At 36.8% G+C, this 18,739-nt stretch overlaps 2 protein-coding genes across 3 annotated transcripts; both read right to left on the reverse strand.

Moving 5' to 3' along the window:
• Positions 1-9,101: 9,101 nt before the first annotated feature.
• On the reverse strand, positions 9,102-12,389 carry LOC137711735 (uncharacterized). Its single transcript, XM_068450991.1, has 4 exons — positions 12,077-12,389; positions 11,276-11,872; positions 10,153-10,514; positions 9,102-9,465 (listed from the first exon to the last, which is right to left on the reverse strand). The coding sequence occupies exons 2-4, from the start codon at positions 11,859-11,861 to the stop codon at positions 9,448-9,450; spliced, it is 966 nt and encodes a 321-aa protein (XP_068307092.1). The 5' UTR covers positions 11,862-11,872; positions 12,077-12,389; the 3' UTR covers positions 9,102-9,447.
• A 920-nt stretch (positions 12,390-13,309) lies between these two features.
• LOC137710841 (uncharacterized) lies at positions 13,310-17,964 on the reverse strand. Of its 2 annotated transcripts, none has more exons than XM_068449982.1 (7): positions 17,377-17,964; positions 16,143-16,873; positions 15,925-16,056; positions 15,515-15,800; positions 14,582-15,315; positions 14,360-14,491; positions 13,310-14,196 (listed from the first exon to the last, which is right to left on the reverse strand). In XM_068449982.1, exons 1-7 carry the CDS (start codon positions 17,882-17,884, stop codon positions 13,462-13,464), a joined length of 3,258 nt encoding a protein of 1,085 aa, XP_068306083.1. In that variant the 5' UTR covers positions 17,885-17,964; the 3' UTR covers positions 13,310-13,461. The 2 variants fall into 2 exon arrangements, with proteins under 2 accessions (XP_068306083.1, XP_068306081.1); XM_068449980.1 differs by having other exon boundaries at positions 14,582-15,324.
• Positions 17,965-18,739: the final 775 nt, after the last annotated feature.

Raw genomic sequence — 18,739 nt, forward strand, 5'->3', positions numbered from 1 at the left:
CAATTTAAAAATATCAACATATCAAATATCTTAAAAAATACATAAATTGATATAATTTTATAATATCAGAATGTAATGCAAAAAATTTAAATCTTATACTCTCATTTTAAAAATCAGCATAAACGTAAAGGGTGTAAATATAGTAAATATATGCTTCATGAAGCTCAACTTATTTGAAATTTTGAATATTCACACAATAATTGGTGGAAATGAAAGCAAATATTTCATAAAATTTAAAAAGAAAAAATCATTAAAAAAATGATATTGTAAAAGAATTGATTTTAGTTTCTTGATTTTTATTTTTGGTAAATAATCTGTAAACTAGAGACATGGAACTGCAAATATGGAAGCAGAAGAAGTTACGCATGAGAAACAAATTGACTGCTTTTCCTTTTTAATTTTTAGCACGTGTTTAAAACGTGGAGGACATATTTATCTTTTAATTATTTTTCCGTTAAAATGATTCTCTTAAGCTTTTAACAATAATTATTATTGTTGTTGTTGTTGTAGATTCTCTTAAGTAGAAATATAAATTCATACATCTCAAGGCTAAAAGGAGAATTAGAATATGCTATTTTGATTTGGTTAGTAATTTTTTTTATGGTGCACGAGTTTCACATATCCGACACTTTGCCAAATCTAATAATACATAAATTAGCCAAATTGGTTTCATATTTTGATTTGATTTCTCATTAGTTTGATGTATGATGTTCTCTTGAATAATTGCACGACTCTTTAATTGAATCGAAGCATTATGTCATAAGTTTTTTTTGTTTTTTTTTTTTCAAACTTAAATTTGATGGTCTTGTATTATATGTGCATTAGAATTGTTAGTTCGTTTCCTTTCTTGTAATCATGCATATTTTTCTCGTGTTAATATAAAAGAAAACATAAGATTATATTTTTTTGGTTCGAAGATTCTCAAGCATCTTATAAAAAAATAACTTAACACATCTTAATGTTCTACAAAAGAAAATTATATTAAAAATATGAAAAATAAATAGGATGGCGGTAATACAAAATATTGATAGATGTTTCAAATTTGTGGTATAATTTTCTCATGTAAAGATTTTAGAATCATATGAAAAGAAATTTGAGAGGTAATATGACATTTATGAGTGACTGGTTTTGAAGGAATTATTTATGATCAAAAGCGCTTATTACACGGAAAAACTCATGATGAAAATCCAAAGCACTTGGAAAAAAGCTTGTTGAAATAACATTTGGCAAGTGTCAATTCAAAAACCGCTTTTATGACTTAAAAACGCTTTTAAATTTCTCTACGAAATATCGTTAGAACAGTTTTTAACCGTCAAAAAACGTGTTTAACTATTTCAAACTCCCACTAAAGAATTCGGATCCTCGCAGGATCCTCTTTTTGAGGATTTCAGGGATCCGTGAATCGTGTTTATTTATCGTACATCGTGCTGTCATAAAATCATTTTAAATATTTTTATTTTAAATTAAACACAAACAGTACTTGACAAAAACTTATCGTATGATGTACGATAAACAAACACGATTCACAGATCCTCAAAATCCTCACCAAAAGGATTCTAAGAGGATTTTGTTGGCCCACTAAAATAGTAATTCAACAATATCGAGTTGATCATTTCAATCAAGTCACTTCCTAATTATAATGTGGTCACACTTTGCTTAAATCAATGAGGGAAAAACCTAACTCATACAGTTTGTCCTTATCAAAAACTGCAAAACCATTTCGGTTTGTGTTACTAGCCACTCAATACTACGATCTGATGATATTTTTTTCTTTATTTATAAGTGAGAGCTTTTAAGTTCAAATCTAATAGATGGCGAATGCGATACCAAGTTAAGTTATCCCATTATGTGACGTCCGAATTCTCACTCCCCTTAACATAAAACTAGCATTTGCCCACGCACTTGGAGTGTATGAAAACATTTTTTTAGAGAAAATGAGGAAAGAGGAAGAGAGAGAGAGAGAGAGAGAGAGAGAGAGAGAGAACGTGAGGGGAGTGGGAGATTTTTGTTTTTGGTTTTTTTTTAAATATTGGAGGTTTTTTAACATCACCTATAGGTGAGGCTTCAATAAAAAACAGTAAAATTTGGACCTATGAAATTACATTATTACCCATCATTTTGTTTTTGTGTGATAGAAGATTAATTTGTCTTTTCACCTTCTTTTGATTGACAAAGAGAATTTTATTAATTAGTAGATGCTGAAAATACCAGTGGGTTAATGAATGCCCACAGTGATATTGAAAACATTGGTAGATTTTTCAATACCCACATAGTAATGTGGACTTTGGAAATGAAGAAGATCGTATTTTTCAAAAGTTGTGTGATGGAGTTGCTCTATAAATAGAGCACTCCGTGTACTATCAAAATACAGATAAAACAATAAAGATCAATAATATTATCTATCCCTCCCTCTTTTATTGGTCATCCCCTTATGTTATAGTTACAGTGTGATATTTTACACCTGCTTCGTTCATGTCATTAGTAAAGGTTATTTCTTTAACTTTTACATATTTATAACACGTTATCAACATGACTCTCTAAAATCTAACCATTTTCTCATTTCTCTTCGCCGAACGAAAGAGAAAAAAAAAAGTTTCCTCTAAGGATTTTACTGTTCATCTTCTTCCTCAGTCTCAACTGCTGGATATACCCTCGCAAAGAACTATTTGCATAATGCCTGCTTTTAGTTCTCAACCTAATTGTTACATATATCTTTGATTTCTTGTTTGGTGTAGATCTTGATTATTAACCCAGTGTTTATTTATGTTAATTTTACTGCAATCCAAGATGGTACAGTACAATCGCCCATCTTGAACTGCAAATTTAATCTTATTGCAATCCAAGATGGTGCGGTATCATTACCTATCTTGGATTGCAGATCTAATTTTACTGTAAATTTGTAGGTAGAGCTGTATAATCGCCCACCCTACCTTGCGTATTTAAATTTGCTTGCTGTTTAATTTCATTGCAATTTTAGGTGGTGCGGTATAATCGCCCACCCTGCTTTGCGTATTTAAATTTTCTTGTTACTTGAGTAGTGCAGAATAATCGCTCATCCTATGTTATGTTATTTCAATGAGAATGGTGTGGTACAATCGCCCTCCTCATTCATCTTGAAAATCTTGAGCCTGAAGTTTCGAGTGCTTATCATTTTGGTCTGAAGATCAAAATGAAAAATTTGTAAAAACTAGAAGTTCTAACACTATAGACCTCCAGAATACATGTTATTCCAAGTTCTTACACATCTCAGTTTTCTTTCTGAAAAGAAAATGGCAAACTTGGCAAAACTTGGTTTTGTTGCCCTGGACATTACTGGGAAGAACTACCTTACTTGGGTAATGGATACCAAGATCCATTTGGAAGCAGGGAATCTTGGAGAAACAATCAAGGATAGGAACAATGCATCCTCTCAAGATCGGACGAAGACCATGATCTTTATCCGTCGCCGCCTTGATGAAGGACTAAAAAGGGAGTACTTAATGGTTGCAGATCTGTTAGCACTCTGAAAGGCATTGGAAAACAGATGCAATCACCAAAAACGGTGATTCTTCCAAGAGCTCGTTATGAGTGGACTCACCTAAGGATTTAGGATTTCAAGTCAGTGGCTGAGTACAATTCTACGATGCTCACAATTAGCTCCCGGATGAAACTCTGTGGGGAAACCATCATTGAGCAATCAAAGACAAGTTCTACCAAGGGCAGGATTTGAAAGAGAAGATTCACTGCCATTGACATGGTTCCTTTAGAAGCTAAAGTTGAATGATCGAAGTCTCATTCAAGATGCTCGAAAAGACTTTAAGCACCTTTCATGCCTCAAACGTGCTCCTGCAGTAGCAGTATAGAGAGTGAGGTTTCACTGAATACAACTAGCTGATATCTGTGCTCCTGGTAGCTGAACAAAACAATGAGCTCCTGATGAAAAATCATCAGTCCCGACCTATTAAATCTGCACCATTCACAGAAGTGAATGATGCTTCACTCGAAGTGAACGCCACATCTTTTGGTGACAATAATCATAAACGAAGACGTGGCCACAGGCGAGGACAGTGGAACGGGAAAGGCAAGAATCATGGTGTCCAGTTTCACAACTACGTTCCAAGGCATAATTTAGGCCCGAGCTTTAAAAATGTGAATCACCACAAAAGCAAAGTTCATATGAACAATGCTCCCAGAAATTCTGAAGGAGCCTGCCATAGGTATGATGGCAATGGGCACTGGGCACGGACTTGTCGTACCCCAAAACATGTGATGAATCTATATCAAGCCTCCATCAAGGAAAAGGGTGTCGAGACCAATTTTCTTGACCAGGCTAAACCAATGGATATACCTGATCCAGTGTGTGACTTACCAAGGCAGTTAAGCACAACCCACCTAAAAGTCTCAAATTTTATTGTGGAAATGGGGAATGAAGTATATCGGTCTGACTAAATCGTTTATGTTTGATGTACTGACCTTGTAGTTCAAAATTAGCATTTCAAATTCAATAAAAGTGGTGTTTAAGTTTCCTGTTATAACTTGTTTTTAGCTGTGATTCCCTTACTCAGAGAGCATGGATAAAAACTATGGTCATTCTCAAAACATGAGAAATTACGGAGATATTTGTCTAGCAGACTGCGCAACCACGTATACAATACTTCGAGATTGAAAGTATTTCTCAAGATTGATGCTTACAAAAGTAAGGGTAACAACAATATCAGACCCTTCAGAAGGCTCAGGGAAAGCCCAGATTATGTTACCAAATGGAACAATATTGTCCATACAAAATGCGTTGTACGCTACTAGATCTATTCGAAATTTGTTGAGTTTTAAAGACATACGTTTAAATGGATACCATATTGAAACGAAAAGTGCAAAAAATATGGAGTATCTATGCATTACCTCCAATGATACCCAGAAGCGTATATTGGAGAAGTTGCATGGTTTGACGAGTAGATTGTATTATACATACATAAAGACAGTTGAATCACATATTGTCATGAACCATAAGTTCATTGATTCAAAAGTTTACATGCTTTGGCATGACCGTCTGGGTCACCCAGGATCTACCATGATGCGTATAATCATTACCAACTATAATGGACATCCATTATTGAGTAGACACATTGCTATCTTAAATAATAACCCTTGCAAGGTTTGTTCTCAAATGAAGTTGGTAATTAGACCATCACAACTAAAGGTTGATGCTGAATTCCTGTCATTTCTGCAAAGAATTCAAAGGGATATTTGTGGTCTTATTCAACCATCATGTGGACCATTTCGATATTTTATGGTTTTGGTTGATGCATCTACCCATGGTCACATATTTGTCTCTTGTCTACTCGGAATGTAGCTTTTGCGAGACTTCTTGCTCAGATAATTAAGTTGCGAGCACGGTTCCTAGATTACCCCATTAAGTCAATCCGACTTGATAACACTGGTGAATTTACGTCTCAAACCTTTGATGATTACTGCATGACATTGGGCATTGATCTTGAACACCCTGTTCCTCACGTCCATACTCAAAATGGTTTAGTAGAAGCATTAATCAAACGGCTTCAGTTAATAGCCCACACTCTACTCATGAAAACAAAATTGCCAATATCTGCATAGGGACATGCCATCTTACATGCTGCATCATTGGTTCGATTAAAACCTATAGCCAACCACCAATACTCGTCAGTACAACTCGTGTTTGGTCATCAGTCAAACATTTCACATTTACGAGTTTTTGGTTGTGTTGTTTACGTACCTATTGCACCACCACCACCGCTGGCTGGAAATTTATGTGAGTTTTGATTCACCATCTATCATTAGATATTTGGAACCCTTGACAGGTGATATGTTTACAACTCGTTTCGTTAGGGGGGAAAAAAGACCGTTCCAGAAGAATGGCAAGAGCTGACATGGGTTGTTCTCATCTTATCTCATTTTGATCCTCGAAGCATTCAATGTGAAAATGAAGTAAAAATGATCGTTCATCTTCAAAGTATTACCAAGCAAATGCTAGATGCATTTAATGATGCTATGATAGTGACAAAATCACATATACCAGCTGCAAATGCACCTGCAAGAATTGATGTCCTTATTGGACAAAATAAAGTGGCAGCGAATGATTCATTTGGTGCAAGACTGAAGCGTGATAAATCTCTAGGTTCAAAAGATTCAACCCCTTGAAAGAGAAAGACGAGAGAACAACTGAATCCAAATGAAATCATTCAAGAAGGCAAAATGAATGACAAATCCACAATTCATGATTTTGTACTGTCAAAAAAAAAAAATGTCCTTGATGAGACATATGTACCCGAAGACACAAAGGTACATTAAAACAAAGAAATCTCTATAAATTATGCTTGTACTAATGAATTGTGGGATCAAAATGAAATAATCATCGATAACACGTTCACATTCGCAATAGACAATGAAATCATAATAAGTGATGATCTTGAGCCCAGCTCTGTTGATGAATGCAAACAGAGACAAGATTGGCCTAAGTGGAAAGATGCAATCTAGACATAATTAAATTCCTTGGAAAGGCGAAATGTTTTTGGACTAGTAGTCCAAACCCTGCCTGGTGTAAACTCCGTGGGTTACAAATGGGTATTCATAAGAAAACGTAATGAGAATTAGATACTAACATATATATATATATATAAGTCCCAGAAGGACTTAAGTTGCCTGAAACAACTAACAAACCACGAGATATGCTCTTAATCAAATTAAGACGATCATTGTATGGGCTGAAACAATATGGACGAATGTGGTATAATCGTCTCAATGAGTATTTGATCAAAGAAGGGTATATCAACAATGTCATTTGCCATTGTGTGTTCATTAAGAAATCAAACTCTGGATTTGCTATAGTGACAGTATATGTCGATGATATGAACCTAGTTGGAACCCCTGAAGAGCTCAATAAAATTGCTGAATATCTGAAAAACGAATTTGAAATGAAAAACCTTGGAAAAACAAAATTTTGTCTCAGCTTACAGATCGAGCATTGTGCTAGTGGAATTTTGGTCCACTAATAAGCTTACATTGAAAAAATCATGAAATGATTTGGCATGGATAAGGCTTATCCACTAAGCACGCCAATGGTTGTTCGTTCTTTGGATGTTAAGAAAGATCCATTCCGTCCAAAAAGAGATGATGAACTGGTCCTTGGTCCAGAAGTTCCATATTTGAGTGCAATAGGTGCTTTACTGTGTTTAGCACAATGTACTAGACCAAATATAGCATTTTCAGTCAACTTGTTAGCAATGTATAGTTCTGCTCCAACAATTCGTCATTGAAAGGGAGTCAAAGATGTATTGCAATACCTTCGTGGGACAACAGACATGTGTCTCTTTTACTCAGAGAAATCCACAAATGACCAGGTCATTGTTGAATATGCAAATGCTGGTTTTCTCTCTGATCTGTATAAAGCCCGCTCACAAACTGGATATGTGATCAAGAATGGAGATACATCAATCTCATGGTGCTCAACAAAGCAAACATTAGTTGCTACATCTTCAAATCATTCAGAAATACTTGCTTTACATGAAGCAAGTCGTGAATGTTCTTGGTTAAGATCAATGATCCATATATTCGGAAGTCATATGGTCTACCTTCAAAGACAAACATTCCAACTGTCATCCATAAAGACAATGCAGTCTGTGTTACCCAAATGAAAGAAGGATTTATCAAGGGCGATAAAACTAAACACATATCTCCAAAGTTTTTCAGTGCATATGAGATTCAGAAAGCTAAAGTTATTGAAGTCAGACAAATCCAATCCAATAAAAATCTAGCAAACTTGTTCACCAAATCTCTACCAAAGTGCACATTTTAGAAGTTAGTGCAAAGTATCGGATTACGTCGACTTACCAATCAGATAAATTTGAAAAATACGGAATCAAAAGTAGATACATATCAGGGGGAGCATCCATGATACATGCATGTTGTACTCTTTTTCCTTCGATTAGAATTTTTCCCACTGGGTTTTTCCTATCAAGGTTTTAACGAGGCAACATAAGCATACTAAACACTATATCAACAATCCAGATAAAGTTGTACTATTTTTCTTTCGCTATGGTTTTTTCCCACTGGGTTTTTCCGAGTAAGGTTTTAATGAGGCAACTGATGTTGATATGTGAGCATCCAAGGAGGAGTGTTGAAAATACCGGTGGGTTAATGAATGCCCACAGTGATATTGAAAACATTGGTAGATTTTTCAATACCCACATAATAATGTGGACTTTGAAAATGAAGGAGATCGTATTTTTCAAAAGTTGTGTGCTGGAGTTACTCTATAAATATAGCGCTTTGTGTATTATCAAAATACAGATAGAGCAAGAAAGATTAATAACATTATCTATCCCTCCCTTTTCTATTGGTCATCTCCTTGTATTATAATTACAGTGTGATATTTTACACCTGCTTCGCTTCTGTCACTGGTAAAAATTATCTCTCTAACTTTTACCTATTTATAACAGTAAAGATATATTATTGTACTAAAAAAACTATATTTCGAAGGAGCCACTTTCAAGATAAAATTCAAACCGAGAATAAGTGGCCCCCCAAGGCGCACGTTGGTCCAAGGGCCAGCATATGGGCTGCTGCACATGCCACCCAACAGGTTATCACGGTCAAATCACATGGCCCATCACGTGTACAAGACCGCTAGTGAGAGCTCAACCATTCGGTTCTTTCATGCCATGTCATCAACCATTGCTGGGCCCATGTGCTGGAGCTGCAAGCACAAACTTTTGGGCTTGAAACGCCCTAATACCCAATAATTAGCTAAGAAGCAATCCCATGGTGCTACCACCTGTACTCGGTCCAACATTCTGTCGTATTAGGTATCGCTAGAGTACGAGAGATTTGTAGCTAAAATGATTAAAAACATTACTCCATATTGAGAGAAACCGAGGCAGCTCTCCCATCAACCGAGACCAAATGTGAAGAGTCTCGAGCTTTTATGAGAGTTACGCTGTATATAACGTGTTTAAGCAACCTTACTCAAGTTTCCTTGACGGTTGGTTTCCTCTTTTCAAAATATCTTCGGTGTCAAATACGAACAAAAAAAAAAAAAAAAAAAAATGGTGCAAGAGATTGAAATAGTAACCTGCAAATATAACCTGATAACTTTTTTTTTGGTAAACCATAACCTGATAACTTTACACTTGCAATAAAACAACGAAATGCATACTGGTCTTAAAAATTTCAACCCTAAAGAAGTAACAACACTTTGAAACGAAGAAGAGCAAAGGTTTCAGATCCCAACGTAAAAGGATAGTTAAGAGGAATCATTTGCTGTTTCTTCAGTCCTATTCGCAATCTGTCTATCGATCTGTCTATTTGACAACTATGTCAAGAACATCTAAACAAACCGATCAAAATGCGACCACTGATATTCGCTAGCAGTCAGAAATACGTCCATCATGCATCTGCAGCTCCATCATGGTTCCTATTAATCACCCTTGTGGATAATCAGTCGTAGCGGCGTTCCTGAAGCCAATGTGTGAAACACAATTACAATAAAAACAGTATAAACAAGTATAATTGGCTGATCAAGGAATAACGGGCTATGATCAACACGAAGAGAACAGGAGAAACTTCGAAATAGCAGTTCATCTGTCAAAATAAAGATATACACCACACACATTATCAATTTTCTTGTTGGTAACAATAAGCTTGAAGCTCATTGATGAAGAATTTTATGAGATTTTGGAAAACCTTACAAAGTAAGGCATCAACTGGGGAACATCAACTGGGGAACAGGTGTAAAAGGTATGTTCCGAGCCTCTTCCCCCGACCCCCTAGTTCCTCTTTCCGAAAAAGTAAAAAAAAAAACCCTGTTTTTTGCTGCATAGATCAATGCTTTTGTGTTTTGCTGCGCTTTTTTCTTCAAACAAGAATTATAAATTCAGGTTTATGGATCTGGACAAATGGAATAAAGTTACATATACACAAGAACAAAAAAGCAGAAATCACAACAAATGACCAAAACATTCAGAAGAATACTTTTTTTTCTAATCTAATTCAATACTAAGACAAAAATTGACAGAATCAATCACACTAGTGTAGAAAGAACACAACAAGTCGCTACTAGCCAAGAGAAGAAACACCATTCATACCACTACCAGATATTTCTCAAAAGCAACAAGTAGCTACAAGGGTCATCTTTTTTATTACCTGGGTTGCTTTGACCTTTTGAATTGCAGCATAGAAAGACCGACCTCCATTGCCATTCTCAGAGTCAGAAGAACTGGAACAGGAAGTAGAACTAGAACCGTCATCACTATTGCAATCATCACCCACCTGCACAGGAGACCTTAAAAATTGTGACTGCTCTTCTGCCCCCTTTTTTTCTTCTTGTCTTAAGGGCATTGCATCACTATCATCGGTATCACCAGGACTTAAAGATGAAGTTAGCTTTCTTTTGAGCACCTTTGGATTCTGTTCTGCACTTGGCAAAGCTGAATGGTCATTGGCTTTGGGGTTTCCATCATTGTCATCATCACTATCAATAAACAAAATACGGGATTTCTGAGCACCTGGCATGTATGTAATACTTATGTTAGGGATCACAGAGGCATTGGCAACAAGGTTCTAGGAGAACTTTTGAAGACGACAAAAATAGTTCGTTGTATAATATCAAAGGCACCGAAAATATTCATATATAAGTTTTCATTGTTGACCTACATTTACAAAGTTCCTTTAAAGGGAATATCTTCAAAATTATTCTAAGGATAGCTTAGGTTGTAACATGTATAATCTCCTTAATACATATCAGTAGCCACACCGAATGCATTAATTGCACGTAAATCACAAATACCTAATGCATGTCCAAATTTTATTCTACGGATAGACTACGCGAAAACAAGAAGTTCCCTTTTCCCAAACATCTGTCTTCAAATTTACAGGGCGAGAGGAGAAGGCATATGAATGCATATATCATATGACCAAGCATAATAAACAGAAACATCGTCACATACATCCACAAATTTGTTCATAATTATTTCAACAATTATACTCTCTTTTTTCGCTACCTATTCAGTTACTCTTTCTAACTATGCAACATGTGAGGAGTACGCTGGAAGAAGTAAATGAAACACATCTGCGCTCCTCTTTTGCACGTAAAATACTTAATTGGTAATCAGCCGACTAGCAATCAACGAAGGTTCTTAACACATTCACACACATTGATGCATAATTCATAAAGCTTTGGCAAAACACAAGCAGTAAACTCAATTAGCCAACGGCAAGTAACTAGAATAGAGTGGAAGCATGCAAACATCGTAAAGTTCTCCGATACCTGAAGTTTGCCGATCTCCATTTCCTTTAGAATGCGAAGGATCGCTTGGAGAAGGGTCTTGTGCACTCGCTGCCCCGCTTCCATTTCCATTAAACTTAGACGCATTCTCCAAATTTATCACAGGGGGGAGAGAGGTTGCACTCTGATTCCCATTCCACAATTTCTCTGCCTTCTCCTCTATCCTCGAAAGTCTTCTCTCTGTTTCCGAATATTCCCGTTCAAGCAGAACCTCAAGCTTCTTTTTCTCAACCTCCAACTCACTGCACTTCCTCATCAGCCCTATAACCGCATCGTTATCATCTCCTCCAACTCCCCTCTTCATCTCCTGCAACAGCTTTTGGTATCTCTCGTTCGCAACATTTCGCTCATCCGCAACTTTGAGCATGTCCAGCTGATCAAACTGGTGCTGTTCTTCCAGCTTAACATTCTTGTTCTTCAGGTCTTTAATCTCCCTCTTCAGCTTAACCTCACGGGCTACTAAATTCTCTTCAGCTCGGTCGAAATCCCGAGACAAAAACGTCGCCCGCAGATTCGAAATCATGTGGGAAATGCTTGGAATTTCATTTTCGCTGCTAAATTCCCCCATTTTCAAGCACTCTGATACAGAACAAGAACCAAGTTAAGTCCCCAAAACAATGCAAAACACACAGAAAACCCCTAAACACACCCACCAACAAATCCCAATTTTTTGGCCGATTCAACCATCCAAACAAGCCAGAAACATGAAGAACAAAAAAAAGAAAAAACCCCAACACCCATAACCTGAAAAAGGAAAAGTTCAAAACTTTGTGAGAAACATACCTAAAATAGTAAAATGGGCGACCCAATGTGAAAAAATGAGGAATCCTTGTCGCCAAGAGGGACTAAAACGGTAAAACGGGCGACCCAAAAGTGTGAAACGAGGAATGTTGGAGACCAGAGAGGGATGGGAGGTGATGAGAAGTGTGAGAGGTTTTGGGTTTTGGGAGGAAGTTTTGAAGCAGGAGAAAAAAGTGCGGGATTTTTGCTGGTGAGGGGGAACCAGGGAAGTCAGAGGGTCAAAGAATTTGAAGAATCAACTGAAGAGATGACGATGCTGATGCAAGGAAAACGAAGGTGACAGGGTGTTGGGCAGTTGGCGTGTTGTAGTAGTGTTGGCGTGTTTTAGTAGTGTTTGTAGTTATTTATCCAAAGAGAGAAACACCTAAGAGCTAATTACAGATTTAGACCGTGAACTTTGGTGGAATCTTCAGTTTGGTCTTCAAACCTTTTTTCTTAATCCCAAATCGGCTCTTAAGCTTTTAAAATGTGTCAAATGAGGATAAAAGTAACGTTAATTTCAAAATTTGACAAGTTTAAAGATGGACACAGTTTATATTTACATATTATTTAATCAAGTTTGTAGGTAAAATTTAATTTTTCCATTTCAAACGATTTTAGTACCAGCTTCGGACTAGATCAACCAATCTTTTCTTAATATTTTAGCATAAATATTTACTCTGGACATAACTGTTCACATGTTATCGGACCGATATTTTGATGAAAGTGAATGAGTTGTCGAAATGCTCTTTAAAAAGTAGTCACGTGTTAATCTATCAACTTTTTGTAACAAATATCACATTGTAAAGAAAAAGACACGTGTAAAGAAATAATTTGGGGCAAAAAACGCTGAAGGACTAAAGTTAAAATATTAAAAATTTAAGGGGCAAATTGTAAATTAACCCATGAACTAAAAAGACTGTTACATCGCATTGTTTGATGACACAAAAACCACACATGGAATAAATGAGGAAATAAACGACACCAAATAAAATCCAACACCCATCACTTGAAGGTGAAATGACAAGCTTAACCATTTATTCACGTATAAATTTCAATTTAGAAAATTTACAAGCAGTTTTGCGCTTATGAGAGAAACTTACATGTCTGTTTTTCGTGTCATGTCAAGAGAAGGAAGGGCGTGAATACATTAAGAGTGGTTTAGGAGTAGTTTTGTGCTTACTAACATTAAACGGACTAACCATGACAGAATGTTGTAACACGGTTATTATCATCTTGGGTTCGAATTCGTAAACTTTATTAGAGAAACTTACATGTTACGAGTTCATGCCCCTTCGCTGTTCTTTAAACTTGCTAATTATACATCAGAGAGAGATAGGAAATGTAATTTTCCATTTCCTTACTTCCTCACCGACACTAATACTTCTTCATCCAAGAATACCTAAAACACCAACCCTTCTTTCATTCTGTTCTTCTCCCTTCGTTTTCTTCTTTCCGCCTTGATCGTCCTCGAACTCTGGTTCTAACGCCCTCTTTACGGTGCTTGTCACAATTTGTACGTCTTCTCTCAATTGCATTGCGGTGCACGGACTCCCTTGATGTAGCTGATCTTTGAGTTCCTGATTTTCCTTGATCAGCTCCGTTTTTTCTTTCTTTAGGTTTTTCACCTCTTCCCTTTCGGCTTCAAGAGTTCCTTCCAGCTTTTTCACCAAACCTTTCAGAGAACCGAACAATGATTTCTGCTCGGCAATTACGAACTCGTAGTCCTCTTTCAGCTTTCTCTTTTCCTCCTTTTCTTCTTCTAGTTTTCTCCTCAGTTTTATAGTTTTTTCCTTCTTACTCTCCAACCTTCCACTTAGCCTGTCCACTTTTCTTTGAGCTCTTGAAACTTCAGCATTTGCTTTTTGAACCATTTTCCGAAAATCTTCCGATCTTTTTTCCAACTCCTCGTTGTCGCCGTTCAACCTTTTCGAAATAGTGGGAGCAGGGATTAATTGTGATTGTGTCTTTTGAACTCGCAGTTCGTCTTCCGATGAGCCCACTGTATCATCAAACACATCTTCCCCTTCTTCTCCATCTTCTTGTCCATCAATTTCAGCTTCCTCGTGTGTTTTCCCATTATATTTTCTTTTCTTCTTCTTCTCCTTGTCCTTAAAGCTCAGCTGCACATTCGAATTACCGAAACAAATAGGATATCAGCATCCACAACCAAATTCCTACCAATAGTGCGTATATAACGTATATGTAACTTCATACCTATTACAACTGCACCGTATTGCATAACAGTTATTATGTAAGTGCTGAATGTTGCAACTATAAACTCACCCCAATGTCAGCGACGTCTATTTGTTCCAGTTTCGAGTGCAGTTCCTGCAAGTTCCATTTTACGAGAGCTGGTCTTTGTCCCTCCCTTCCTTCGATTGGTCGTATGAGGTTAGTTCTCTCACACAACCAAAGCTATTACAATGAAAATAAAACAAAACTGCAATCATATATGACGGTACTCTTACATTAGGAAAGTGTTATAAACTAGAGTTGGTCAATTACCATTATGACAACTACACATCCAGGAAGAGAATATCCATCCGACATCTTGGTCCGTTTTCCCAACGACTCGTGCAGAAGGTCAGCCACCGCTTTTGCCCATGAATATCTTGAAATATGTTCTAAATCTTCACAATACTTTACTATACTCCATGAATTTAACCCACCTGAGTCACAAAACAAGAAGGTACCGCATAGTTCTAGTAGAATCAGGCGTACAACATCCTCTACATGTTTTTCTCTCTTCCCTTTTATTGCTTCTTCCAAAGCATCATGCACCATTTTTCTTGACACTTGTTTCTCCTCGAAATATTTTTTGGTAAAATCTGATTCGTATTTCTTTGATCCTTGTAATTGTACTTCATTACCTTCTTGTGGGAGTCCCAGAATTTCGGCAATGTCTTCCGTTGTCAACAATGCTGATGTGCTACCAAACTCAAAACTCATTGTTATTGAGTTGTAGCACCTGATGATCTTAAGGACATCACTGTCTGATTTCCTGCATTGATCTTCAGAAATCACACCGTAGTAAAATGCAGATATTAATGGCCAAAATGGAGTTTGCCGAAGTAACTCCAAGTGCCCTTCAGTTAAGTGTTTCTTAACTCGCTGCATTGTATTAAAAAATGACTTCATATTACAGCGGTATTGCACATGTTTTTCTCCTTTTGCACTTGTCCACGTTCTCATCTTCCTTTTTCGTGTTTTCTTATCTTCCATCTGCTTCTTTGTGACCCCTATACAACCTTCATATATATAAGTTAACAACATACTTCTACGCTTATACAGAAATCAGACCAGAAAAGCACAAATGCACAATTGTCAAAGATAAATCAACACTTAAAAACATTACCCCCTGACTACCAATTAACTAACAAAACTCAAAATTAGCATGAATTAAATTGCAAATATCATATAAACTCCTTAATCCAATACCTGAAATTCCGAGATCTTTATTTCCTTTAACACGAAGAGAGCTTACACTGCTACTATTGTTTGCAGCACTATGGTTTGCAGTCAGACGCTCACTTCTTCTTCTTTGCAAGTTATTACCCTCCCTCAATTTCTTACTACGCTGCTCAAACTGCGAAATGCAGGTCTCCAATTCAAACACATCTTCCCCTTGTTCTCGATCTTCTCGTCCATTAGTTTTAGCTTCTTCACCTGTTGTTTCGTTTTCTCCTCTTTTCTTCTTCTTCCCCTTGTCCTTCTTAAAGCTCAGCTGCACAGTTGAATTATCCAAACAAATACGATAACAGTTGTATGTAACTTCATACCAATTACAACTACACTGTGTTGTATAACAGTTGTTATGCAAGTACTCATATTATTAGTACAAAACTTACCCCAACGTCAGCAATGTCTATTTCTTGCAGTTTCATGTGCAGTTCTTGCGTGTTCCACTTTGCAAGAGCTGGTTTCTGTCCCTCCCTTCCACTGATTGGTTGTATGAGGTTAGTTTTCTCACACAACCAAATCTGTTAGGATTAAAACAAAAAATTAATTCATACATGAAAGCACTCTTGCATTAACACGATACTATATGTAAGAGTACGTTAATTACCATTATGGCAACCACACATCCATGAACAGTACATCCATCGAACCTCCTGGTCGATGCTTGCAATGATTTGTGTAAAAGGTCAGCCACTGCTTTTGCCCACGAATATCTTGAAATATTCTCTATATCTTCACAATACTTGACTATATTCCATGAAGTGAAGTGGGTTGTGCCACTAAATAGGAAGGAAACGCATAGTTCTAGTACAATCAGGCGTACAGCATCGATTTCTCTCTTCCCTTTTATGGCTTCTTCTAAAGCATCATCCACCATCTTTTTGGACACTTCTTTTACATCGAAATATCTGTTGGTAAAATCTGATCTGTATCTTGTTGATCCTTTCAATTTTACTTCTTCACCTTCCAGAGGAAGTCCCAAAATTTCAGCGATATCTTCGGTTGTCATCCTTGCAGATGTGCTACCAAACTCAAAACTCATTGTTGTGGAGTTGTAGCACCTGATGATGTTGCGGATACCAGACACTGGTTTCCTGCATTGATCTGCGGAAATCACACCATTGTAAAATGGCGATATTAATGGCCAAAATGGAGTTTGTTGAAGCAACTTCAAGTGCCCTTCGGTCAAGTGTTTCTTAACTCGCTTCATCGTATTAAAAAATGACATCATAGTACAACGATATTGTATATATTTTCCTCCACTTCCCGTCTTCCGCTTTTCCATCAATTTTCCCATGTTCTTCCACTTCTTCGGCTTCCTTTCGTCCCCTCTATAACCTATACATACAAATATATATATATATATGCACACATTAAAACTAACAGAATTATACCAAAACCAGTTCAGAATAGCACAAAGGTACAATCATCAAATGTATGCCGATACCAATTAACCAATTAACAAACAAAACCCAAGCACTAAACTCAAAATTACCACAAATAAAATTGCAAATTTATATACTTAATTTTTTATTCAATACCAAATGCTACATTTTGTTTTCCATTTTATATTGCTACCATTTTGATGGCGTCTTAAAAAAACACTTATGTTCATCAGGCGCGTAGATTAAAAGTACTTTTATTATAGACGTTAAAATTTTTATTAAAAATTCAAGTGCTTCCTCGAAAAGTACTTCAGTGCTTTTCGACGAAACATTTGGCAGGTGCTTTAGGTTGTTAAAAAGCACACACGCAATCCCAAACTGGTTAGTAAAAAAAGTTGACAAAATTAGTACCTAATCCAAAAATTTTAATTTCGGAAATTCATTAATCCAAATTACCTGAAATTGTAAGGCCTCCATTTTCTTCATCAGAAGCAGAGTTGTCTGCAGCACTATCAGTAGCGATTGCAGCCAAACGCTCGCTTCTTCTTCTCTGCATGCCGTCATTCAAACCCTTCCTCCTCCTCCTCCTCCTCAATTTTCCCCCCGGAGGCTCCGAAACTACCTCATTGTCCTCGTCATTCTCCGGCAGCTCCTCTCCGCTCACCGGCTCTTCCTTGACCGCAGAAAGCTTGAGCCTGAGCTCGTCCTCTGCTTTGAGCTTCTCGAGCCGCTCGAACTCGTGGTTTTCCTCCATCAATGCCTTCTCGTGCCTCTGCCGCTCAATTTCTCGCTTCAGCTTCGCTTCTCTCGCTGCTAATGCCTCTTCGATACGGGCGAATTCATCGGCCTGAGATGCCCTTCTCAGCGCCGAAAACAACTCCGGGACGCTCAAATTCTCAGCCTCGGCTTCGGCTTCGGTTTGCTGGCCGTTTGAAGGAGGAGTTAGTGGTGTCGCGGTCACCATTTGCGGTGACGGAAATACGAAACGGAACCGAGATGATGCCCCGAAACTTTATCAGTCAGCTTCGGAAGGAAGTTGAGAAAGACCAAGACTCAAGTCCGGAGCTGAAGTCTTGTAAAAGATGGAACGAAGGAAGTGACACCATTGCTGAGTGTAAAAGTGGACGTACGAGTGAACAAGATCGCACCACGTGTTGTTAGCATGCATGATCGTACGGTTGTCCCATAATTGAAACGCATTAAGACAAACGTCCTGTACGAGTCTTTATATGTATTATCAAAAGTAGTGACATCCACATGATTCTTTTTATTTTTTTACATACTTTAATTTTCAATAGGCAAATCAAATAGTTGTATTACGATATAGTGATAGTTTTCTTCACTTATAAGTGAAAGGTCTTAAATTTAATTTTTGACAAAGGAGAATTTAAACCATATTATTGCAAGCCAATTGTAAGACTAAACTCATCCCCTCTCCCTTAATACACATAATATTGATTGTTCAAAAAAAACAAAAAAAAAAACCGAATCGAATAAATTAATAGGAGTTTATAAAAGGTAAAAAGAAGTGTGAATAGTACTACCCATTGTAATAGACAATACTAGACTCCACCATAAAAAGAGCTGCATTTTCTCACCATCCTCAAGTGATGGTAGTGCTTACCCTTCTACTTGTTATTATTGAATGAGTTTAAAATTTGAAATTTATATCAATTCATTAAACAAATCTTGAAATTTAAACTCATTCAACGAGAATAATAAAATAGTAAGCATTACCATCATGTGAGGGTGATAAACGAACATATTCCCATAGAAAGGTAGATTTCTATATTTTTACAAATCAAAATAGTTTGAGTTT

This window comes from Pyrus communis, chromosome 12 (assembly GCF_963583255.1).
Source record: "Pyrus communis chromosome 12, drPyrComm1.1, whole genome shotgun sequence".
Taxonomy (NCBI): Eukaryota; Viridiplantae; Streptophyta; class Magnoliopsida; order Rosales; family Rosaceae; genus Pyrus; species Pyrus communis.

Excerpts from the sequence above, each read along its gene's own strand:
- LOC137710841 (XM_068449980.1), bottom strand. The coding sequence starts at position 17,884 with ATGGTGACCGCGACACCACTAACTCCTCCTTCAAACGGCCAGCAAACC. Across the intron at positions 16,057-16,142 it reads GATGTGTGGTTGCCATAATG|ATTTGGTTGTGTGAGAAAAC; the intron begins GTAATTAACGTA and ends TAATCCTAACAG. Across the intron at positions 15,325-15,514 it reads TAAAGATCTCGGAATTTCAG|GTTGTATAGGGGTCACAAAG; the intron begins GTATTGGATTAA and ends ATATATATGAAG.
- LOC137711735 (XM_068450991.1), bottom strand. The coding sequence starts at position 11,861 with ATGGGGGAATTTAGCAGCGAAAATGAAATTCCAAGCATTTCCCACATG. Across the intron at positions 10,515-11,275 it reads TGGAGATCGGCAAACTTCAG|GTGCTCAGAAATCCCGTATT; the intron begins GTATCGGAGAAC and ends CATACATGCCAG.